Raw genomic sequence first — 25,483 nt, forward strand, 5'->3', positions numbered from 1 at the left:
TTATTAAAATTAAGAATGAAAAAGGAGAGGTCATGACCAACACCATTGAAATTGGAAGGATTATTAGAAACTTTTATCAACAGCTATATGCCAATAAATTAAGCAATCTGGAAGAGATGGAGGCCTTCCTGGAAACCTATAAACTACCAAGACTGAAACAGGAAGAAATTGATTTTTTAAACAGGCCAATTAATTATGAAGAGATTGAATCAGTGATAAACAACCTTCCAAATAACAAAACTCCAGGCCCGGACGGTTTTCCTGGGGAATTCTACCAAATATTCAAAGAAGAAATAATACCTATTCTCCTAAAGCTATTTCAAAAAATAGAAACAGAAGGAAAGCTACCAAACTCCTTCTATGAGGCCAATATTACCTTCATCCCCAAACCAGGCAAAGACCCCATCAAAAAGGAGAATTACAGACCGATTTCCCTAATGAATATGGACGCCCAAATCCTCAACAATATCCTAGCTAATAGAATCCAACAGTACATTAAAAGAATTATCCATCATGACCAAGTGGGATTCATACCTGGGATGTAAGCGTGGTTCGACATTCACAAATCGATCAGCATGATACATCATATCAACAAGAAAAGACTCAGGAACCATATGATCCTCTCAATTGATGCAGAAAAAGCATTTGACAAAATACAGCATCCTTTCCTGATTAAAACCATTCAGAGTGTGGGAATAGAGGGTACTTTTCTCAATATCATAAGAGCCATCTATGAAAAGCCTACAGCAAATATTATTCTCAATGGGGAAAAGCTGGAAGCCTTTCCCTTAAGATCAGGAACACGACAAGGATGCCCACTCTCACCACTATTATTCAACATAGTACTAGAAGTCCTTGCAACAGCAATCAGGCAACAAAAAGGGATAATAGGTATCCAAATCGGCAAAGAAGAAGTCAAACTGTCTCTCTTCGCAGATGACATGATAATCTATATGGAAAACCCAAAAGAATCCACTCCCAAACTATTAGAAGTTATAGAGCAATTCAGTAATGTGGCGGGATACAAAATCAATGCTCAGAAATCAGTTGCATTTCTATACACGAATAATGGGACTGAAGAAAGAGAAATTAGGGAATCCATCCCAATTACAATAGCACCAAAAACCATGATCACAAAGACAGCATGGTACTGGCACAAAAACAGACACATAGACCAATGGAACAGAATAGAGAGCCCAGAAATGGACCCTCGGCTCTTTGGGCAACTAATATTTGATAAAGCAGGAAAAAACATCTGGTGGAACAAAGACGGTTTCTTCAAGAAATGGTGCTGGGAAAATTGGACAGCTACATGCAAAAGAATGAAACTTGACCACTCTCTCACACCATACACAAAGATAAACTCCAAATGGATGAAAGACCTCGATGTGAGACAGGAATCCTTCAAAATCCTAGAGGAGGACATAGGCAGCAACCTCTATGATATCGGCCACAGCAACCTTTCTCATGACACATCTCCAAAGGGAAGAGAAACAAAAGATAAAATGAACTTGTGGGACTTCATCAAGATAAAAACTTTTGCACAGCCAAGGAAACAGTCAAAAAAACTAAGAGGCAGCCCACGGAATGGGAGAAGATATTTGCAAACGACACTACAGATAAAGGACTGGTATCCAAGATCTACAAAGAAATACTCAAACTCAATACATGAGAAACAAATAAACAAATCAAAAAATGGGCAGAAGATATGAACAGACACTTTTCCAATGATCACATACAAATGGCTAACAGACACGTGAAAAAATGTTCAAAATCATTAGCCATCAGGAAAATTCAAATCAAAACCACACTGAGATACCACCTCACGCCAGTTAGAATGGCAAAAATAGACAAGGCAAGAAACAACAATTGTTGGAGAGGATGTGGAGAAAGGGGATCCCTCCTACATTGTTGGTGGGAATGCAAGTTGGTACAGCCACTCTGGAAAACAGTGTCGAGGTCCCTTTTTTAAAATGTTAAAAATCGAGCTACCCTATGATCCAGCAATTGCACTTCTCGGTATTTACTCCAAAGATACAGCCATCAGAACGAACGATTACCCAACATCTGCAGCAACATGGACGGGACTGGAGGAGATTGTGCTAAGTGAAATAAGTCAAGCAGAGAAAGACAATTATCATATAGTTTCACTCATTTATGGAACATAAGAAAAAGCAGGAAGATTGGTAGGAGAAGGAAGGGAAGAATGAAGGGGGGGTAAAGAGAAGGAGGAATGGACCATGAGAGACTATGGACTCTGGGAAACAAACTGAGCGCTTCAGAGGGGGGAGAGGGGGATTGGGATAGGCCAGTGATGGGTATTAAGGAGGGCACATATTGCATGGTGCGCAGGGTGTTATTCACAAATAATGAATCATGGAACTCTACATCAAAAACTAAGGATATACTTCATGGTGACTAACATAACATAATAAAAAATTATTAAAAAAAAAAGAAAAGAAAAAAGAAAGTAATTCCTTTAATATTACAAAGTAAAATGAATTCTGGCCCTAGAATTCTATACCCCAGAATTCTTCTAGTATGAAGATTATATACCAAGCAAGATTAAAAACAAAACTAGTCTGAAGATTAAATCAACACACTTCTAGATTTGCAGGGAAAGATAAAATTATCTCCAAGTAGCTTTTAAAAGAAACTCCTGGCCTATATGCTCCATCAAAAGTAGGGTGTAAATTAAGGAAGATATTATATTCAGAAATTACAAACCTAACACGAGAATACAAGACAAAGTCCCAAGTATAACTGTGAAAGGCAAGTTCCAGGACAGCATCTGGCAGAACTAGAGAGCAATGTCTAGGAACAAGAAGACAAAGGACTATGGGAAAGAGGTCTCCAAGGAAAAATAAAGACCTAATAAGTTCGATCATATGGAAAATATTTTTGATAGGCAACTGGAAGCAATGTTGGTAGATTTGGGGGGAAAAAAGAGCAACTCATACATGGAACGAGGCAAGTGAAGAAACAAAGCAGTTTACCCTCAGAAAATTGTAAATATTGTACCGAAAAGAATTTAGGATCTAGTGTACTACACTTGGCTCAGATTAATAATATCTGTGAGATCCTAATTACATGATATCAATGATTTAAAGAAAAATTGTGATATAATTCTTTGGAGGAACAGGAAGTGAGGAATGTGATATGGGAAATCTCAATCCACATTTACCTCAAGAAAGTCACCAGGAAATGTCTATAAAAAGAACAGCAATGGGGGCGCCTGGGTGGCTCAGTCCGTTAAACATCTGATTCTTGATTTTGACTCAGGTCATGATCTCAGGGTTGTGAGATCCAGCCCCATGTTGGTCTCTGTCCTGTGCATGGAGCCTGCTTAATATTCTCTCTCCCTCTCCCTTTCCCTCTGCCCCACCCCATCCAAATAAATAAATAGCATATCTTAAAAAAAAAAAAGCAATGTAGGAACATGAATTAGAAATATAGGAAAAAAGGAGCACCTGGGTGGCTCAATCAGTTAGGTGTTTACCTTCAGCTCAGGTCATAATCTCAGGGTCCTGGGATCAAGGTTCATGTCAAGCTCCCTGCTCAGTGGGGAGTTAGTTTCTCCCTCTTCCTCTCCCTGTGACCCTAGCCCCACTTGTGCTCTTTCTCAAATAAATAAATAAAATCTTAAAAAAATTTTTTAAAAAAAGAGAAATATAGGAGAAAGGGCAGCTGGTTGGCTCAGTTGGTGTGAAGTGAGCAACTCTTGAAGTTGGCGTTGTGTTTGAGCCCCACACTGGCTGTAGAGATTACGTAAAAATTAAATCTTGAAAAAAAAAAAAAAGAAAAGAAAAAATACACGAAAAGTGCCAAGAGAAAAAGAAAAAAATTTGAGGGTAGCCGCCCAAGGGGAGTAGAATTGGGTACTGGGAGAAAGCCCTGCCATTTTTCATTGTTTTAAAAATTTTCTTAAATTTTTAAAATGCAAAACTGGTTAAACATTAATTTAAAATATCACTATTGGGGTGCCTGAGTGGCGCAGTCAGTTAAGTGTCCGACTCTTGGTTTTGGCTTGGGTCATGATCTCAGGGTCATTAGACAGAGCCCCACATTGGGCTCCGTGCTCAGTACAGAGTCTGCTTCAGATTCTCTCTCCCTCTCCCTCTGTCCCTCCTGCTCGTGCTCTCTCTCAAATAAATACATAAATCTTTGAAAAATAAGTAAAATATCACCATCTTAGACAAGAGTATAATTTAAATTTCTTGAAAATTACAGTTCTCTTATGACTGTTACAAGAATTATTCCTTGTTAACATAAATTCCTTAACTTTTACAATTTTACTGGTGGCAGAATTTTCTACAATATAAATATTACTGAAAAAACCTTTCACTTCAGCCACTTTGTTAGGCAAAATCCTTAAGATCCTTTCCAGACATGGCCCTCCCTCTCATACCTTGCCTTATCCGTCTCTACCAGTTTGCTGTTCCTGAATTGTATTCTATAACTGTGATCATAAATATAGTACTTTCCCCTGAGGTCTATGAGTCATTCTAATCAATTACTGTACCTGAGTGGGGATCATGGGAATGCCTCAATTTGTGGTCTGCTGGGCAGAAGTGCAGTACCTTGGGGCTACCCAAGCCTTGGAGCTGCTGTCTGAAATAGGGCAGTTTTGTAAGGCTAAGCCCTTAAACCTGTGGGGCTCTGTGTTAACTCTGGGTAATTAGTGTCAGAACTGAATTAAATTGTCGGACACTCGGTGTACAAAAATTGGTTGTTCAAAGATGACACACATTTTGCATCCCATAGGAAAAATTAGGTTACTTCTTCATCTTAGACTCCATGGTCCAAAGTAGAACAATGAGATTATTTAGAATTTTTGCTGTGTTTCCTGGAGTTTAAAGGGCACAGAGACTGGTATCCAGTCCCCTTTTTGGACTAGATGTGGACCTAATGGAAGGATAATGTGATTCCCAACAAAGCAGTAGATCACAGACTCCCCAAGTATAAGACAGGTATTGTAAGTAGACATTTCAGGGGCACCTCAGTCAGTTAATTGCCTGACTCTTGATTTCGGCTCAGGTCACGATCTCAGTGTTGCGGGATCAAGCCCTGCATCAGGCTCTGTGCTCAGCACCAAGTCTGCTTGTCCCTCTCCCTCTGCTCTTCCCCTCGCTCTATCTCTAAAATAAATAAATAAATAAATAAATAAATAAATAAATAAATAAAATCTTTAGAAAAAAATAAGTAGCCACTTCAAGGAGATGTGTTGCCCACATCACAGGGAAGTACAATTAGAGGTTTCCAGGAGGGACTTCTCTGAGAATCCTACAAAAGCACCCCATAAGAAAATGAGTCAGTGCTGAACATCCATAAAAGCAAGAGAGACCAAGACCAAAACAATAGCACCAGTCAAGTAAGACTTTTCTCCTTACCTCCTCTTTCCTACCCACAGCAACCTCATAGGAGCCACAAACAGCCTATATGGGAAGGGAGAAAAGAAATGTAGGCTGAAGAAATGAAGAAGTTCAGTGTATCCCCGTTTTCACACTGTAAGCTTCTAGCTTATAGCAAGCCTGAACTCAAAGAAAAGGCTTTAAATGAAGCTTACATATTATTACACTCAACTGGAGACTGTAATTAGTAAAATGAGACTGACCTTATCACTGAAAACAACCAAAGGATACTGAAGAGTGATCAAAACAATTATAGGGACTGCACAAGTTTTTATGCAGGGTAACAAAATATTAGCCCACAGAGAGAGTTCAAAGTAGAAATTATGAAAAAAATTTATTTTGCATGCTTCCTATGGAGTCCTGCTTATTTCAAAGTGCTAGTTATAACCTGATTTGGTTTTCCAGGTACACATTCATATCATCTGCAAAGTGATTATCTTACATCCTTTTTTCTAATTTTTAACCTACTTTTTTCTCTTGTCTAAGCGCTTTGGTTAATACCAATGCAACAATGTTAAATAACATTGGTGATGGTATATATTCTTGTCTTTTTTCTGATTTCACTAGGAATGCTTCAAATATTTCCTGATTAAACATTAAGTTAAAAAAGGGGGGGGCGTGGTGCTGGGCTGGCTCAGTTGGTAGAGCATGAAACTCTTGATCTTGGGGTTTGCAGGTTCAAGCCCTATTTTGGATGTAGAGATTACTTAAAAATAAAATCTTTTAAAAAACCCAAACATCTGATTAGCTTCTGAGAACAAAATTCACTGCATTCCTTTTATCTTCTACTAAACCACCTTAAAGGAAATGATAAAACAATCTAAACAGTAGAAAAATATCAATGAAGGACCCACATCCCCATTATATAAAGAACACCTATGAATCTACTAACCCCCTAGCATTATTCCTGTTAATATTGGGCAAACAATCTTCACTATAGATATGGCAAGTGTAATTAGAGGCTGATGTGAGAGGAGAACTCTGGGTTTTGGCACAGGAGAATGGATTGGAAATACTCAGCCATCTTCTAAAGAAATTCAGATAGAAAGGTCTTAAGCTGAATAGATTTGGGGTGACTGATTCTTAACGTGATTTCCTTTGCCTCTGTACCAAATACCCACATTTAAAAAATTGAGAGTAGACCCACCTAGTGTATCAACTCCAAAAACCAAAAAAGGATAATGATAAGAAATTCTAATCTACGTTTTTGTTTTTAAGATTTTATTTATTTATTTAACAGAGAAATAGACAGCCAGCGAGAGAGGGAACACAGGCAGGAGGAGTGGGAGAGGAAGAAGCAGGCTCCCAGCAGAGGAGCCTGATGTGGGGCTCGATCCCAGGACTCTGGGATCACGCCCTGAGCCGAAGGCAGACGCTTAACGACTGCGCCACCCAGGCGCCCCTCATCTACGTTTAATTAGAGCCCGAGAAGGGAGAAGAGAGAGAGAAAGGCAGAGACAATCTTGGAAGATAGCTGAGGATTTCCCTAATCTAATAAAAACACCTATCTACAAATCCCAAGCAGATAAAATTTTTAAAAGGCATACTTAGACACATTATACTAAAATTACAGAAAACCAAAAACTGGGAGAAATTCTTAAGAACAGACACAGAAGAAATGCCAAAATACCTTCAAAGGAGAGCAAAGCTAGAATAATTAAGACTGTGATACTGTTATAGAACAACAGAACAAAAGTTCATAAACATACCCACGTATATACAGACACTGGATTTATATATATATTTGGATATACCTGAAATGGGAACATAGTGGACTAATATATGGTACTGAGAAACTTAGGAGGAATTCATAAATGGGGAAAACCTTGGGCCCTACGTTACATCATACATAAAAGCCAGTTAGAGGTGGATTAAATATATAAATGGGAAAGGCAAAACTTTTGTTTTTTAAGATTTATTTTAAGTAACCTCTACACCCAATGTGGGGCTTGAACTCACAACCCTGAGATCAAAAGCCGCATGCTCCCCCAACTAGGTCAGCTAGAACCCCAAAAAGCAAAACTTATAGATTTGAGTATAAATATAGAAGAATATTTGTACAACCTTGGGACAGGAAAGCTTTTTTTTTTAAGATTTTATTTATTTGAGAGAGAGACAGCAAGCACAAGGAGGGGGAGGAGCAGAGGGAGATGTACAAGAAGACTCCCCACCGAGCAGGAAGCCTGACAAAGGGCTCAATCCCAGGACCCTGAGATCACGACCTGAGCCAAAGGCAGACGCCTAACCAACTGAGCCACCCAGGTGCCCAAGAAAGGAATTCTTGAAATACAAAAAGTACCAACCATAAAGAAAAAAATAATTGATAACTTTGACTGTTAAAGTTAGGATTTCTATTCATAAAATTACCTTAAAGGAAACGATAAAACAATCTAAACAGTAGAAAAATATCAGTAAAGGACCCACATCCACATTATATAAAGAATACCTATGAATCAACAAAAGATAATCCAGGGGCAAAAAGGTAAAAGATTTAAACAGGCGGGTCACAAAATAAGAAACCCTAATAACCAATAAATATATGAAATGGTGTTCAATCTCATTATTAATCATGGAAGTCCAATTTCAAACCTGTGTGTGTGTGTGTGTAAATAAAGGTTTCAAAGTCTGACACAACCGACCTGAAAAAAAGGAGAGACCATAACTCATACATACAAAGAAATATGTATCTTTGAAAAATGGTATTTACAAAGACCATTTGACAACACAGGAGAATAACACTTTTTAGTGAAAGTGTAGGACATAATATTGTAAATGAAGTATAATTTGATTTTGGAAAAATAATAAAAATTAATCAAGGGGCACCTGGTTGGCTCAGTCGGTTAAACATCTGCCTTCGGCTCAGGTCATAATCCCATGGTCCTGGGATTGAGTCCCACATCAGGCTCCCTGCTCAGCAGGGGAGCCTGCTTCTCCCTCTCCCTCTGTCCCTGCTTGTGTGCTCTCTCTCTCTCGCTCACTCTGTCTCTCAAATAAATATATAAAATCTTCTTTAAAAATTAATCAAAATATTAACATTAGTTATTTGAGTGAACACATTTTCTTTTTTCTTGGTAATCTTTTTTGAAATCTCTAAAATAATAGTTATTTTATTTTATTTTATTTTATTTTATTTAAGTAGGCTCCCCGCCCAGCATGGAGCCCAATGTGGGGCTTGAACTTAGGACTCTGAGATCAAGACCTGAGACCAGATCAAGAGTCAGTTGCTTAACCAACTGAGCCACCCAGACGCCCCATGTTGTTATTTTAAAATCATAACAATTGAATTTAAATCATAATATTACATTTAAAAAGAAGAAAACTCAACAAACAGAAGTGGAGCCATTTTTCCAAATAAGTGAACATTAGGTATACGGGTGCTGTTGGGCTATAAAACCAGGCTGGACTATCCTTCCCTCTAACAGGGAAATTACAGGGACCTACAATTAAATGGCATATCTTTATTAAACATTTAATTTTCAGAAGAAAGAAAGCAAAGAAGAAACCCCAACACACCTTGGACATTGCTTGTAGAAGTTCATTGTGCATTCTTTCCTTCTCTTCTGCACCTGGAGAAGGGAGGAACTGGGAGAGGAAAAGTAATTGCAAACCACAATGTTTTCCTTTTTTCCCCAACTGGTCTGGTCAGAAGTCAGCTCCAGTCCCAGCCCCAGCCCCCACCACACACCGGGAATGGAGATCAGAGAATGGAGCATCCTGCCTAATCCGTTAGTCAGTAAAAAGCTGAGGTCACTGCAGTCAAGGGGTTATAATCTGACCAAACTTCACAGAAGCTCCCTCGGGACAAAGTTCCGGAGTTACAATCTTACATATGACAGGAACCCCATACCCAGACACATAGTGCCCTATACCTTGGGCACGGGCATACTGAAACCAATGCGACAAGCACTCCACACGCGCGCACACAGAACTGCACCTGGTAACACAGGACAATCGCAGGTACTCCCCCCACAGTGTCGCAGGGTCACAATCACCTTAGGGACACACACAGTCACAACCCCACAATGATAGGCAACCGATATTCTCACACAGGTCTCAATGTCACAATCTCTCTCACACAATCTCACAACCTCCCCTTTACAGGCCGCTCCGCCCGCACAGGCCGGATGACCCGGCTCGATGCCTATCTCCGGGCTCCTCAATTTATGCCTTTCGGGTCTCCCGGCGTCGCAACCTGCACAACTGAGCCGGTTCCCCCGGGACCGAAGGACTCTCACCTCACGGATCTAACGGTCCCGCCAGGCGTGACGAAACGTTCGCGTTCCTGCGAGAACAGCGACGCGCCACCGGGCCCTCTGGGAAATGTGGTCCAGAGATGCACCCGCCGCCAATTCCTCTCAGCGCCCTGCCTGGACCCTCCCAAAACGACTATAACTGCAATTCTCAGCGTCTGGCCAGGTCTAAGGGTTGCAAAGCACGGGCCTTATGCGCGGGACTGGCTCGCCGGCCTCCTCACACAGGAAACGCAGACCGCTTTCTGGCCGGAAGTTGAATCGGGCCGCGAAGCCTTCTGGGAGGTGGTGTGGCGCTCAGGAACGTCCTTTGGGAGGTGGGCGCGAAGGGATGGTTCGGCGTTACCCGCCCGTGCGTGGCCTGGGTCTTTCTGTGGGTCGCCTTCACCCATTCCCAGAAACCGCGCGCTGAATGCGCATTCGAGCGTTTCCGGCAGGTGACGCTACCGCGTCCCCGCAGCGGGGCATGAGGGAGGGGCTTGAGCTGTCTGGGCTGCAGGGCGGTGAGGCTGATGGGGAGGAGCCTCTGACGAGGCCCAAAGAGTCCGGAGTGGTCGCAGTGCAAAGTGCTCGGGGTGGGAATACGCTCCTGGAGAGTGGTTGGACTTGTGGACCAAGAAATTGTGGTGGGAGTCACTGTGTGTGTGTGTGAGTGTGAGTGTGACTGTAGTGATGTGTGTGATTGGATGTGAGTGTGATAGACTAATTGTGATGGGATGTGTGATTGTGGTGTGTTGTGTTATGGTGATGTTTGTGGTTACGTGTGGTTGTATGGTGTTTGTGTGGTTGTGAAAGGTCTGTGGTTAGGTATTTGTAATATGTGTAGTGGTTCTTGTCTTGAGTTGACTTCTGTATAGTGTTTGTCATACCTGATAACTGCTTGGGAAAGAAATCGGTATAAAATTTTGTATTTGGTTTTAAGCAGTGCTCCCTCCCCTTTGGCCACTCCTTAGTCTCCTTTGCTTCCTTTTTTTACCCCTAGAAGTTCTTGCTTCTCTTCTGTTGCTTCCCAGTTTTCCTGTCGATCTTTTCCAGATTCATTATCTCAACATCATATGGCTGTCCTCTTTTATCATATGTATTATTTAGCTATTGCCACGATATTAATGCTGCCTAACAAACCACCCTCAAGTCAGTGGCATATAACGGCAGCATTTATTCTCATGTTCACCTGTTTCCTGGTTCTCTGTTCAGCTTATTTAGGCTGGGGTTGACCAAGTAGCTAGACTGCAGGATAGATTTAGATCTGCTCCTCCACATGTGTTCCTTCTGCTGCTCAGGCTAAGAGAACAGTGGTTACCAGAACCTGTTCTCATCATGGATCACCAGAGCACAAGACAGACCATACAAACACCCTTAAAAACCTCTGCTCCTTGGTATACTAATAATAGGTTAGCCAAAGCAAGCCACATGGCTAGGCTTAATGTTAATTACACCCAAGTGGGAGGACAATGCAGAATTAATGGCAAAGAGTGTGAACATTAGGAGTGAAGAATTGCAACCAAGATTTCAATCCACCACATTAGGGAACATGCCTCTTTATCCTGGTGAATGCCTTTTTAGTCCAAGTTCTCTTTTGTCTGATAATATTCCTTTATAGGTTTTGTTATTGTATTATCCAGGAATTTCGTTTTCCAATCCCTTCTATTTATGTTTTTATGCTACAGGTGTCTTGTAAAGAGTATATTGCTGGGCATTTTACCCTTTTATCCTGTTTTGAATGTTATTTTAATAGGTGAGTTTAATTCATTTACATTTATTGGGATTGCTGATATAAATTTGTTTTCTATTTACTGTGGCTTTTTTATTGTGTCGATTTAGCTTATTCCCCTTTTTTTCTCCACTGCTCTGGTTTCTGTTCGTTTCCTTGAATTTTTAACATGCATACTTAACAAAACCTCAACTTAAGACTTTAGAACACTTGAACACCAAACTACCCACCTATTTCAATGTTATTCTTGTCTAATATATTACTTTTTCTGATTTCAAATTCTCCAAAATAGTAGAATTCATTTGTTAAATGTATATATATGCATCTTTTGTCCATATATAAATGTGTATGTGTCTTTTTATGCATATGTGTATATGTGTGTATATGCATATATACTTTTTAATTGTGATAAAATAGGGATAACACATAACATAAAATTTATTTTTTGCACCCCCATTTTCATTGCAGCATTATTTACAATAGCCAAAATAGGGAAACATTCATCAACAGATGAATGAATAAAGAAAATGTGGTATATATGTGCAATGGAATATTATTCAAAGAAGGAAAGCCTGCCATTTGTGACAACATGGATGAATCTGAATAACATTATGTTATGTGAAATAAGCTAGTCACAGAACAAATACTACATGATTCAATTTGTATGACGTATCTAAAATAGATTCAAGAAGCACAAGAATCGAATAATGATTGCCAGAGCCTGGGAATAGAGGGAAATGCGGAATTGTTTTTCCATGGGTACAAAGTTTATGTTATGCAAGAGGAATAAATTCTAGAGATCTGTACAACATAGAACCTATATTAATAGTACAGTATTACGCACTTTGTTAAGAGTATAGAAACAAAACACAACACAAGGAAATTTTGGGAGGTGATGGATATGTTTAATATCTTGGTTATGGAATTGATATCATGAATATATGCATACGTCCAAACTCATCAGGATGTGTACATTAAATGTGTGCAATTTTTTGTACATTAATTATACCTCAATAAAGCTAAAAGCACAAAAACATTTAACATTTTAATTATTTCTAATTGTAGAGTTCAGTGGCATTACATTCATATTGCTATACCACTGTCACCACCATCTATCCATAGAACTCTTTTTATCTTGCAAAACAGAAACTTTGTACCCATTAAATAATAACTCCCCATTCCTTGGAGTTCCCAGTCCCAGCAGCTTCCATTCTACTTTCTGTCTATACGAATTTGACTACCCTACATACCTCATATAAGTTGGATCATACAGTATTTGTGGGGTTTTTTTGACTGGTTTATTTAACTTAGAGTAAGGTCTTCAAGGTTCATCCACGTTAAAGCACGTGTCAGAATTTCCTTCCTTTTCAAGGCTAAATAATATTCCAATGTATGTATACACCACATTTTGTTTATCCATTCATCTATCATTGCACACTTGGGTTACTTCTACCTTTTGACTATTGCAGATAATACTGCTATAAATATGGGTGTACAAATATTTGTTCAAGTCCCTGCTTTCAGTTCTTTTGTGTATGTACCCAGAAGTGGAATTTTTGGATCATATGGTAATTCTGTTTTTCAGTTTTTGAATACCATACTGTTTTCCATAGGGGCTACACCATTTTAATCAACATATTTTTTGAGCACATACCATCAGTGGCAAAGAGAGATTTAAAAAAATCCCAGTTTTCATGGAGTTTTTATGAGTGGCTACACAGACAATGTGTATGGTAAATAAATTATATAGTTAGTGATAATTGCCTTAGAGGAAAAAAATAGAAATTGTGTGAGGGATATTAGGAGTATCTCAAAATTTATTACAATTGAATGTTTCTGTTTTATTCTGTTCTGTCATACAGTACAAGGATTAGTCTACTCTCATGTATAATATTTTTTTTACCCTGTACCTAGTAAAGGCTCAAAGCAGATGATAAATTAATATTTCTTAACTTAGCCATTTTATTCATCCAGTATCATTGTGGTGTGAGTATAATTCTCATTTCGGATGAAGAGTGTGGGAATTCTAAATTTCAAATGTCTTTTACCTCGATTGCCAAGATAAATAGGAGATGGAATAGCTGCAACTCTCTTTTACTCCAAATCTGGGGTTGCTGCAAATCTGAATCTTTTCTCAAGTGTTTGGTTCAACCTGGGTTGCTGAGTCTTTGAGTGTTCCTCCAGATTCTTGCTGTCTTTGCATACAGCATCTCTGGTAGTGACTCCTGGGAATGTGGACTATAAGCAAGGAAGCTAATTGTTTGGGACTGTGTTAGTTATCTACTATTGTATACCAAATACCTCAAAATTCAGTAGCTTAAACAACAATAAACATTTATTATCTCACACTCTGGGGTAGGGGGATCAACTTAGCTGGATACTCTGGCTCAGATATTTCATGAACATGCAGTCAAGATGTTGACAAAGCTGCAGTCATTGGAAGGCTAGACAGGCTTGGAGGATTTGCTTCCTAGATGGCTGGCAAGTTAGTGCTGGCTGCTGGCAAGAGCCTTTTCCTAGGGCTGGTTGAATGTCTTCATGGCATGGTGGCCTACTTCCTTCAAAGTGCATGATTCAAAAATGTGCAATACAAAAACCACAATGTCTTTTATGACCTAACTTTGGAAGTCACACACTGTCATTTTTTGCAATATCGTATTGGTTAAACAGGACAACTCTATTCAGTGTGGGAGGAGTGTACAAGAACCATGAATACCATAAGGCAGTGATCATTGGAAGCCATCTTCCAGAGGCTGGTTACCATAGGGATCTAGTGAGAAAATATCAAGTAAATTGAATTTATATCATAAGCCCACAGGTCCTGCCTCTACAAAGATAAGACAGATCTGTGATGTGAGTAAAAGGAAGCCTGGAGAGCAGGTATCCATCATGGAAGGAGACCTTCTGACCTGAGAATTCTTCTGGAGGCTGGAGAGGCCTGAGATAGAGTGGACCCTGGAATTGCTGACTCTACAGCTTATCTTAACCCTTCTGCCCTGAGTGGACAAGACCTGAATGACATCTCAACCTTCAGAGATCAGCAGTAGCTGTGTGACAGTGGAGCGTTTAACCCAGATGATGGAAAGGAGAGGTGAGGTGGCTCAGAGACGGGCAGAATTTAGGAAAGAGAGACTGTACATTTAGGGGCAGAGAGAGTAAAGTGTTAGGAAATTCAGTACTCCTACCAGGAAAGTTCAAATGGATGTTATTGACTGCAGGTTAGACATTTGTTTTTTATTTATTCACTTGACTATTGTTTTATTTTTTAAAAAATTTAAATGTAATTTCTGTTTTTCTTACATTTACATTTTTTAAAGGGCTGTTAAATATATAACCATAAACAAAATTTCCTACTCTATCCTTTCTCATGCCTGGATCCCACTCCCCAGAGGCAACCATTTTGAACATTTTGGTATTCAGCTCCATTTTCCTGAATAATATCCTTATACTGCTCATGCTTGATTTCTCAGTTTTAGATATTTCCTGTTGACTTTTGACAACGGAAATAAGAATTTATCTCTGTTTTCTACCTAACCTCTTTCTTGTCTCCCTCACCCCACCCCTCCCCCATCCACCTTCTCCTTGCCCTTCTTTCTAATGTGGTGTTTTATTAGAGGTTGAAGGTTGACCAAATGTCAGGATCTACATCTATTTTGGCGGGGGGGAGGGTGTTAGTCCTTTTCCCCAGCAAGAAGTCGTAGATTTTGCTTGAGGAGTATAAGCCAGAACTGCTTTTGGAAGACAAACACAGTAGGAAGTTGGGGGTGGAGAGGACACACCTCATCTTTCAATATTACAACTTTCACTTAATTCCCTTATTTTCTCTACATTGCTCCAACCCCTTACATTCAGTTCTCATCCCACAGTCCTGCCTGCAGAAATACCTAGTGCCTCCATTCCTAAGCCTTTCGAGGGTTTGCCAGGGTTTCCCCACCCTTCCCCAACCCTCACTTAAGCTTCAGCTTTCTCTAGTTAAATTAGATAATAGTCATTTGTCTGATCTCTGGCTTCCAAAATTTTGTTCACATCTCTTATCTGCTGAAGTCTTCTATGTTCTTTATCTTTATGAGACTCAGCTTCCTTTGTTCCTTTACTTTCATTTTGGTTGGGTTTGGGAGAGAGCAGAAGTAAATGCAAATATTCATTCTTAACATTTTTATTTTTATTTTTATTTTTTTATTTTTTTAAAGATTTTATTTATTTGACAGAGAGAGACAGCCAGTGAGAGAGGGAACACAAGCAGGGGGAGTGGGAGAGGAAGAAGCAGGCTCCCAACGGAGGAGCCCGATGTGGGACTCGATCCCAGAATGCTGGGATCACGCCCTGAGCCAAAGGCAGACGCTTAACGACTGCGCCACCCAGGCGCCCCCATTCTTAACATTTTTAATCTGAAGGCCCTAAATTTTTTAGATCAAAAAATAAATTAACTAAGTTGTTTGAAAATGTCATTAGAATTGTGACTGCATTTTATTCCGGTATATGAGTGGTTCACAATGCCAAAACCTGTTCCTGATTCAAGTTTTTCCACATTTTTTACAGTGCTTCATAAATTATATAATTCTTAAACTTTGTGGTATTTATTATTATGTACTTGAGATAAGATTTCTATTAAGAATAAAATAACGGCTAAGTGAAATAAGTCAAGCAGAGAAAGACAATTATCATATGATTTCTCTCATCTATGGAACATAAGAACTAGGAAGATCGGTAGGGGAAGAAAGGGATAAAGAAAGGAGGGGGTAATCAGAAGGGGGAATGAAGCATGAGAGACTATGGACTCTGAGAAACAAACTGAGGGCTCAGAGGGGAGAGGGGTGGGGGAATGGGATAGGCTGGTGATGGGTAGTAAGGAGGGCACGTATTGCATGGTGCACTGGGTGTTATATGCAACTAATGAATCATTGAACTTTACATCAAAAACTAGGGATATATGGTGAACTAACATAATATAATAAAAAAATTTAAAAAAAAAAGAATAAAATAACGGGATCCTAGGGAAAGCTTATATTGTCAATAGATTCATAGGGCACCCTATACTTAGCCCTCCAGAAACTCCCATCCGACCCTGTATGGTAACATTAGTCTTTCATGTACATTTCAGCATCTCCACTGCCTGGTTGTGGTTAACATTTCTCAATGCTCTGAGGATCATTACAGATGGTATTATAGGCACCTGGTACTGAAGATTTCTATAGGCCTTTGTCTGGAGCTCTGAAATAAATCTGCTTTATTTTTTTTCCCTCAGCTTGGCGTTCTCAGGACTCTGGCCTTTTGGAGGAAGAAGAGGATATGACCAGGTCTCTTGTACGTTTTAAGCATTTATTTGTTTCCTGCATTATTTTGCAGTGCAGTTGCGCAGGTTACCTTAACCTATCAGTAAACTGGAAAAAAACTGAATTGGTGAAAATTAAGGTGAGGAAATATAGAAGATCAGAACCAGCTGCAGTTTGGGATATGGGTGTGCAGAAACAGGTCTATACGAAGTTACTAAGTTGAGTTCAATTTGAATGTGAGCTGAAGAAATAAAAGCAAACTGGGACACAATGTTTATTCCATAATTCATGCTGTTTATGAGGGAAAAGCTAATAATTAAGGAAAGAGAAAGCTTTTCTAAGACTTTTTTCTTTAAATAATCACTATACCCAACATGGGGCTCGAACTTACAACCCCGAGATCAGGAATCGCATGCTCTACCGACTGAGCCAGCCAGGTGCCCCTGGAAAGGGAAGGCTTTTCATTGGCACCTAGGTCAAAAAGAAATTCCAAAATAATTCCATAATTCTTATAATTTTAAGATCAGTTTTTTTAAAAGTCTGTGCTGGCCAATGATTAAAAACTAAAATTATCTGGAAGAGTAAATGGAACATGTCTTTCAGATGATCCTACATATATATTTTCTTTGGTTGAGATTTTTACAAATTGAACTAAAATATACTAGCATTCTATGGGAAAATCTTAAAGTTCTTGTATCCTTAGCTTTCCACATCCTTTTTTATTTTTTTTATGGCCTCAGTAGATGCAGTATTCTTTGTCTTCTTGCAAAATTACTCATTCTCCTTTGCTCTTGATTCATTTTGTTTCCAACTCTGGAATCCCTCACACCCCTGTATTTTAAATATTTTCTACTTCGTTACCTCTTTTCCTCAGTTCATAATTCCCATCCTGAAACACACAAACACACTTCTTTCGGACGTATGATCATGTGGTTCATGTGGTTATTTCTCCTGTTGGCAGAGTGGTTCTCTAGGCCTACGGAGACTTGGGTTCAGATCTTGGCCCAGCAGTTTACTAAGTGCATGATTATGGGCAGGTTTAATCTCTTTGGCCTCAGCTACATTGTTTGTAAATGAGGACAATAATCATACTTATCCCATAGGAATAATGCGAGGGTTAAATGCACATAGTAAGTGCTCCTGAAATGATAAGTATTGTTGATAATTGTTAGCTATAGAAATCCTTCCTACCTGAAAAGGCCTTGGGATATGTTGGCTATATTCATTGACTTGTGTTTTTTAGTTTAACATATGAAACCAATGAGATAAAAGAGAAGATGCCTGATTTGGGTTCATACAGTTAATCCTTCTCTTCAGTAAAACTACCATAAACACTGTAATAAGGCAAAACTGGGAAAAGTTTTTATAATACATATAGCATAAATATACTAACAATTCTTAAAAACCAGTGATTAAGAAAATAGAAAATTATGTGAAGAACATGAAGAGGCAGATGGAAGAAATAAAAGTGGCCAGTAAATATTTTAAAATTCTAATGTCAGAAATAAATAGACCATTCAGGGTGCCTGGGTGGCTCAGTTCGTTAAGCGGCTGCCTTCAGCTCGGGTCATGATCCCAGGGTCCTGGGGTCAAGCCCGCATCGGGCTCCTTGCTTTGCAGGGAGTCTGCTTCTCCTTCCTCTGCCCACTTATGCTCTCTTTCATTCACTCTCTCAAATAAGTAAATAAAAATCATTAAAGAAAAAGGCCATTCAGATGTGCAGATACTTTTTTTAGGTGTATTTTGAATTGGTACGTAATGACCATGTTTTATAAGAACCAAATAATTAGTTCACACGTGCATTTTCTTTATATAATAAAAAGCTGGAGATCAAGGAGTTATGATCTACAAATGGGATACTCTTAGCTGTCAAAAAATTCATAACAGTTCCTATCAGATATGAGAGCCAGAATGTTTTGAACTATCAATTAGAAGTGGACTGCCCCCATTTCTGGACTTGCAGTCCCAAACTCATTCTAGAATACGGATATAAATATAGTCCATGGCAGCTTTTATTTATATGTGAATAGACGACAGGTAGAAAAGCAGCTAGAAAAATTTCCTACAACAATAATGGCTTTATTGAGTACTTTTTATGTGCCAGGTATATTATGCTATAAACTTCATATAGCTTATTTCATGTATTCAGTATCAGAAGCTTGTAAAGTAGATATTATTTTAATTTTTACGAAGAAGGGAAGTAAAGCACAGAGGTTAAGAAGCTGACAGAACTTCGTGCATGAAGTGTGTAATAAAGCCAGAATTCAAACACATACAGACTGACTGTCAGGCTACACTATGATACTATACAGACTGAAGCCCACTCCTGAGTGAAGGAATGCCAATTTTGCCAATTGACTGTTCATATTATTTGTTTTATATTGTTAGTCCTTTTTCTACTTGAAATTAGGGAATTTTAAGAATGCCTTCTTTAGCATTAGGATATATATAGATACCTTTTCCTAATCTGCCACTTTTATGTTGTTATGTATCTTTTGTTGTATAGAAACTTTAAAGTTGGATAGTTATATTTAGCGTATGATAAATGTGTGCATACATGTAAGAATTCATTCAACATTAATATACAGCATCAGTATTTAATAGTCCTTTCTTTCATGAGTTTCCAGTGGTGTTCTTTTCTAAGACATCTTTCATAATGTTAGGTTATTGAGATAGTCTGTTTTCAAAACTTTGTTTTTCGTAGTCTTTAGTCCAATTGGAACTTAATTCTGTAATTGATTTTAGTAGGAATTTACTGATAATTCTATCACTAGAATTTTTTTTACATGTAGAAGACTAGTTCCAACACTATTGTTAAATAGAAATTTCTTTTGTGATGCCACCTTTATCATGTGCATGCTTTATTGTTTCTAGGCTCTTTATTCCGTTCCTTTAATTTATTTGTCTACATCTATACCAGTACTGTACTCTCTGTGTGTGTACGTGTGTGTGTTTACATTGTTTTAATTACTGTAACTTTAAAATAACCCTGTTGCTTAGGCAAGGATTTCCCACTTCCCACCACACACATGTTGTTCCTAGTCTTTCAGAAATTTCTTAGCTACTTCGGGACGCCTATGTTTCTATTTGAATTTTAGAATCATTTTATCTCATTCTAAAGGAATAAAAATCCTGTTGGGATTTTAACTGGAATTGCAAATAATTTATAGACTAATTGGAGAAGAATTGAATGAAATTTTTTTTCTATCACAAAGATGTTTCAAGTTAAGGGAATCTGTTACTATAATTCATCATATTCAAGAAAAAAAGATAATCAGCTTCATAGAGCTGCTAAAATATTTTTAAAAATCAGAACTTCAAAAAAAAATTTAAATAAATAAAAATCAGAACGTCAGATTGTAAAAGAATCTATCCATAAAATAGGAGTAAAAGGACACTTTCTTAACATGATATTATTAACAATTTTCCACACATAATAAGCTAAAAGCCAGCACCATGTTTACTAGGGAAAATTAGACACATTCCCACCGAAGTCAGGAACACAACCAGATTGCCCACACTACCACATTTATTTAACTATAATTCTATGTGCCTAGGCATATAACAAAGAGAAAAAAAATGGAAGATAAAAATTGGGAACGTGCATGCAAAATTATGATGTCTAGATGATACAGTTATATATGTGGGCAGCTGAAGAGAAATAACAGCTGAATCCAATATGGACACAAATTTAATTTATACAAAAACCAATATCATTCTCTATATACAACCAGCTGAAAAATAAAATAAAAGATGGTAAGAGTAGAAACAAAACCATAAAGAAAAAAAGTATCTGATGTATATAGGAGAAAAAAAACTGTTAAAATATAAATGTGGCCTGAAAGAGGATTTAAGTACATTTTTAAAACACACTTTTTGGATAGGATCTATCATTATTAAAGCAATATAACTTCTTTTAAAATTAATCTTCAGACTTACCTGAATAAAGATTCTAAATATTCTGGGACACCTGGGTGGCTCAGTTGGTTAAGTTTCGCCTTAGGTCATGATCTTAGGGTCCTGAGATCAAGCCCCACAACTCATTCAGCAATGGGGAGTCTGCTTGAGAGTCTCTCCCTTTCCTTCTCCCACTGCCCCTCCCCCCACTCACACTCTCTCTGTCACTCTGTGTCTCTCACTTTATTTTTTTTTTTTAAAGATTTTATTTATTTATTTGACAGAGACAGAGACAGCCAGTGAGAGAGGGAACACAAGCAGGGGAATGGGAGAGGAAGAAGCAGGCTCATAGCAGAGGAGCCTGATGTGGGGCTTGATCCCAGAACGCCGGGATCACGCCCTGAGCCGAAGGCAGACGCTTAACCACTGTGCCACCCAGGCGCCCCTGTGTCTCTCACTTTAAATAAATAAAGATAATAAATCTTTAAAAAAAGATTCTAAATATTTTTCTTTGAGTAAGGCAAGTCTATTCAAGCTGAGTCTAGAATATATTTGAAAAATAGGAATATAAAATATCCAAGAAAAAATATGAAAAAATGTGTGTCATGCTCCAAGTTTTAAAAGGCATATTTAATATTTGTATAACTAAGAAAAAATCCCTTTTTAGAAAAAGTTGCCAGTCATCATACATACCACAGAACTGATATATAATTGCCTTTATGCCTTTATTATAAACTGATATATATTTTTTTAAAGATTTGTCCTATTAAGGATCTTTTTTTTTTTTAAGATTTTATTTATTTATTCGACAGAGAGAGAGACAGCCAGCGAGAGAGGGAACACAAGCAGGGGGAGTGGGAGAGGAAGAAGCAGGCTCAAAGCAGAAGAGCCTGATGTGGTGTTCGATCCTCTAATGCTGGGATCACGCCCTGAGCTGAAGGCAGACGCTTAACCGCTGTGCCACCCAGGCACCCCTGTCCCGTTAAGGATCTTAAAAATGAAGGAAAGGAAGTGCTGTGATACCAGCAAGAACTTTGGAAATGTTAAGTCTTGAGGAGCTAGGGGCCTACCCATCTTTTTCTTGACTCTCTCTGACAGGAGAAGAGATAGAAGTTAATGACACAAATTTTGAATTTGTTTTTTAAGGCTCAATCCCTTTTGTTCCTTGTTACTAATATGGCATATTTTTAATAATAATTTTTTATTATATTATGTTAGTCACCATACAGTACATCCCTAGTTTTTGATGTAAAGTTCCATGTAATATGGCATTTTTATATGTAAAGAGAGTTAACATCTTGGAAAAGTAGCCTATTATAAAGTACTGATTCATCATTTTATACAGTCAGAAATTAACCCATATTTACTTCTAGGTCTTTTGTTACTTGTTCTATAGGTTTTGTCAGGAATGTAATCTTTGTTTTTTTTTTTTTTCTATGAGATTTATGCTCATTCACTAGCGTTAGTGGAAAAGATGTTTTAATGCTAATTTATTAGAACTAGTGGAAAATATGTTTTCTCTTCTGCTGTTTTTCCTTATCTTTGTTATGGTCTGTATTCCATTGGGATTATCTATTCCTAAAACATTTATTGAATGATTAGTGGGTCCCAAGCTTAGTTCTGAGTACTTCTCACCTTTTGTCTCCTTTAGTTCTTAAATCAACCCGTTGAAGAAAATGCCACTTTACAGATGAGGAAATGGGGGAGGCTTCTCCCTGTCCTCCCTGCTCGTGCTCTCTGTCGCTATCTCTGTCTCTGTCTCTCTCTCTCAAATAAATAAATAAAATCTTATAAAAAATGAACAAAAAAATAAATAAAAGCCCATTGCCTAATCCAAGGTTACAATTTACACCCTTATTGTTGTTTTCTGTTTTTTAAACTTTGTCATAATATCTCTAGTTTTAAGATTAGGTCTTCATTCTCCATCTTCTGTATTTGTCATCATCGTTCAACATTTTCCTCTCTTTGTTATTTTACTTTACATCCTAGGAGAGCTTCTTAGATCTGACCTCCATAATCACATTGACCATTCTGTTCTTTCTACCCTCCAATATCTATTTAAAAAATATTTTTCATCTTGTGAATATTTTAATTCTGCTGTTGAATCTCTATTATGTTGGCAATCTTGATCCTGCCCATTTCCTTTTTCATCTCATCCTGGTTTTACATCTCAAGCCACATCTCTCCTCCAGCACAGAGCTTCATCCTCTCTCCAAGCACACCTCCGTATATTCACCAACCTAGAAGCTCCTACACCCATGTTTTCTTCTAAAAATTTCATAGTTTTAGCTCTTAGATTTAGGTCTTTGATTCACTTTGAGTTAATTTTTGTACATGGTGTGAGGTAGGGATCCAGCTGCACTGTTTTACATTATATATGTAATCTGGTTGTTCCAGCACCATTTGTTGAAAAGACTATTCTTTTCCCCAGTGAATTGCCTTAGCACCCTTGCCTAAAATAAATTTGCTAAAATGTGAGGGTTTATTTCTGAAATCTGTTTTATTCCACTGATCTATGTCCTTATGCCAGTACCATACTGTCTTGATTATTGTAGCTTTGTAGTATATTTGAAATTGGGAAGTGAATCCTCCAGGTCTTTTCCTTTTTTAGGATTTTTTTGGCTATTCTGTGTCCCTTGCATTTTTATAAGAATTTTATTAGGATCACTTCTCCATTTCTGCAAAAAAAGCAACTGGCATTTTGATAGGAGCTACGTTGGATTTTTAGATCAATTTGAGGTGTATTGTCATCTTATACTAAGTTTTACAATCCATGAACATAGGATGTCTTTCTTTTTTTTAGGTCTTTAAAGTTTCTTTCAATAGTATTTTGTAATTTTCAGAATGTAAGTTTGACATCTATTTTGTTACATTTGTCCTTATTTTATTCTTTTTGAGGCTATTATAAATGGGATTGTTTTCTTAATTTCATTTTTGGATGCTCACTACAAGTGTCTAGAAGTACAATTGAGGTTTTTGTGTTGATCCCATATTCTGCAACCTTGCTGAAATTGTTTATTCTAATAGAATGTTAGTGGATTCTTTAGATTTTCTGTGTCCAAAATCATGCCATATGAAAATAGTTTTATTTTCTCCTATCTAATCCGGATGCCTTTTACTTAATTCTTTTGGCTAATTACTCTGTCTAAAATCTTCATTGCATGAAGGGTATGTAGAAGTATATCCTTGCCTTGTTCCTGACCTTAAGGGGAAAGCATTTAGTCTATCACCATTTATTATGTTAGCTGTGGACTTTCTGTAGATGCCTTATATAACATTGAGAAAGTTTCCCTTTTTTGCTAGTTTGTTGAGTGTTTTTTTTTTTTTAAAGATTTTATTTATTTATTTGACAGAGATAGAGACAGCCAGCGAGAGAGGGAACACAAGCAGGGGGAGTGGGAGAGGAAGAAGCAGGCTCACAGCAGAGGAGCCTGATGTGGGGCTCGATCCCATAATGCCGGGATCACGCCCTGAGCCGAAGGCAGACGCTTAACCGCTGTGCCACCCAGGCGCCCCTGTTGAGTGTTTTTATCATGAAAAAAGGTTGGGTGTTGTTAAGTTTTTTTCTGCATCTCTTGAGGTGATCATATGGTTTTTGTTTTTATTCTATTGATACCATGTATTACATTAATTGATTTTCAGGTGTTAAACCTGAAATTTAAACTGGGATCCCATTCCTGGGATAAATCCCGCTTGCTCATGGTACATAATTATTTTTATAAATTTTTTAAATTTGTTTTTAAAAAGCAGTTTTAGGTTCACAGCAAAGTTGAAAGTATACAGATTTCCCATATACTCCTTGTCCCCTTGAATGCATAGCTTCCCCTATTATCAATATCCCCCACCAGATGGTACATATATTACAATTTATGAACCTATATTGACATCATAATCCTCCAAATCCATAGTTTGCATTAGGGTTCACTCTTGAAGTTGCACAGTTGATGGAATTAGATAAGTGTGTAATTTATGTATCCATCATTATAGTATCATACAGAATATTTTCACTGACTTAAAAATCCTCTGTGCTCTGTCTGTTCATTGGTCCACTCTCCCACCCCAACTCCTGACAATCAGTGATCTTTTTACTGTCTCCATAGTTTTGCCTGTTTCAGAATGTCATGTAGTCGGAATCATATAGTATGTAGCCTTTTCAGATCAGCTTCTTTCACTTAGTTATATGCATTATAAAGTTGCTCCGTATCTTTTTATAGCTTGATAGTTCATTTCTTCTTACTGCTGAATAATATTCCATTATCTGGATATACCACTGTTTATCCATTCACCTACTAAAGGACATTGTGGTTGCTTTTTAAGTTTTAGCAATTATAAATAAAGTTGCTATAAATGTCTATGTTCCCTTTTTATATTTTGTTGGATGAAATTTTTAGCATTTTGTTGAGGATTTTTACTTCTGTATTAATGAGAGATAATGGCCTGTAGTTTTCTTTTTTGTCTTTGTTCGGTATTAGTATCAGGGTAATACTGGCCTCATAGAATGAGTGTTTTCTCCTCTTCTATTTTTGGAAGAGTTTGTGAAGAATTGGTGTTAATTTTTCTTTGTTGTTTGGTAGAATTTACCAGTGAAGCCACCTGGGCCTGAGGCTTTTTTTGTGGGCAGTTTTTTGATTACTCATTCAGTATCTTTATTTGTTACAGGTCTATTCAGATTTTCTTTTTTCCTTTTTTTTTTTCCCCTTGATTCAGGTTCATTAGTTTGTGTCTTTTAGGAATTTGTCTATTTTGTGTAAATCACCTAATTTGCTGGCATACTGTTTGCATAATATTCCCCTCTAATCCTTTTTATTTCTTTGAGGTTAGTAGTAGTGTCTCCTCTTTCATTCCTGAGTTTAATGTTTTGAGTCCTCTCTCTCTCTCTCTCTCTCTCTCTCTCTCTTTCTAGGTCAAATAAGAGGTTTGTCAATTTTGTTGATCTTTTCA

The 25,483-nt window shown here is 37.8% G+C and overlaps 2 protein-coding genes across 12 annotated transcripts in view; one reads left to right on the forward strand and one right to left on the reverse strand.

Annotated features, from left to right (window-relative positions):
• The window catches only part of ZNF829 (zinc finger protein 829), a 31,465-nt gene extending 21,391 nt beyond the window's left edge, over positions 1–10,074 (reverse strand). For 2 of the 5 annotated variants that reach the window (XM_040632846.1, XM_040632844.1), the window contains exons 1-2: positions 9,647–9,998; positions 8,925–8,993 (exon numbers count right to left, since the gene is read on the reverse strand). Coding sequence is in view for 2 of the 5 variants with exons in the window: in XM_008711155.2 (XP_008709377.1) it covers positions 5,391–5,435; positions 8,925–8,957 (78 nt within the window). In the remaining 3 variants the exon portion in view is untranslated. Of the gene's footprint in view, positions 1–5,390; positions 5,436–8,924; positions 8,994–9,646 lie in introns of all 5 variants that reach the window. The other 3 variants (XM_008711155.2, XM_008711156.2, XM_040632843.1) reach the window with 3 other exon arrangements.
• The window catches only part of ZNF568 (zinc finger protein 568), a 42,531-nt gene continuing 26,896 nt past the window's right edge, over positions 9,849–25,483 (forward strand). The window contains exons 1-4 of one of the 7 annotated variants that reach the window (XM_040632766.1): positions 9,849–9,978; positions 11,329–11,396; positions 14,184–14,463; positions 16,618–16,676. In XM_040632766.1, coding sequence (XP_040488700.1) covers positions 14,388–14,463; positions 16,618–16,676 — 135 coding nt within the window. In that variant the 5' untranslated portion in view covers positions 9,849–9,978; positions 11,329–11,396; positions 14,184–14,387. The other 6 variants (XM_040632770.1, XM_040632768.1, XM_008711154.2 and 3 more) reach the window with 6 other exon arrangements.

The sequence above is a fragment of the Ursus maritimus genome, unplaced genomic scaffold (genome assembly GCF_017311325.1).
Source record: "Ursus maritimus isolate PB19 unplaced genomic scaffold, ASM1731132v1 scaffold_19, whole genome shotgun sequence".
Classification (NCBI taxonomy): Eukaryota; Metazoa; Chordata; class Mammalia; order Carnivora; family Ursidae; genus Ursus; species Ursus maritimus.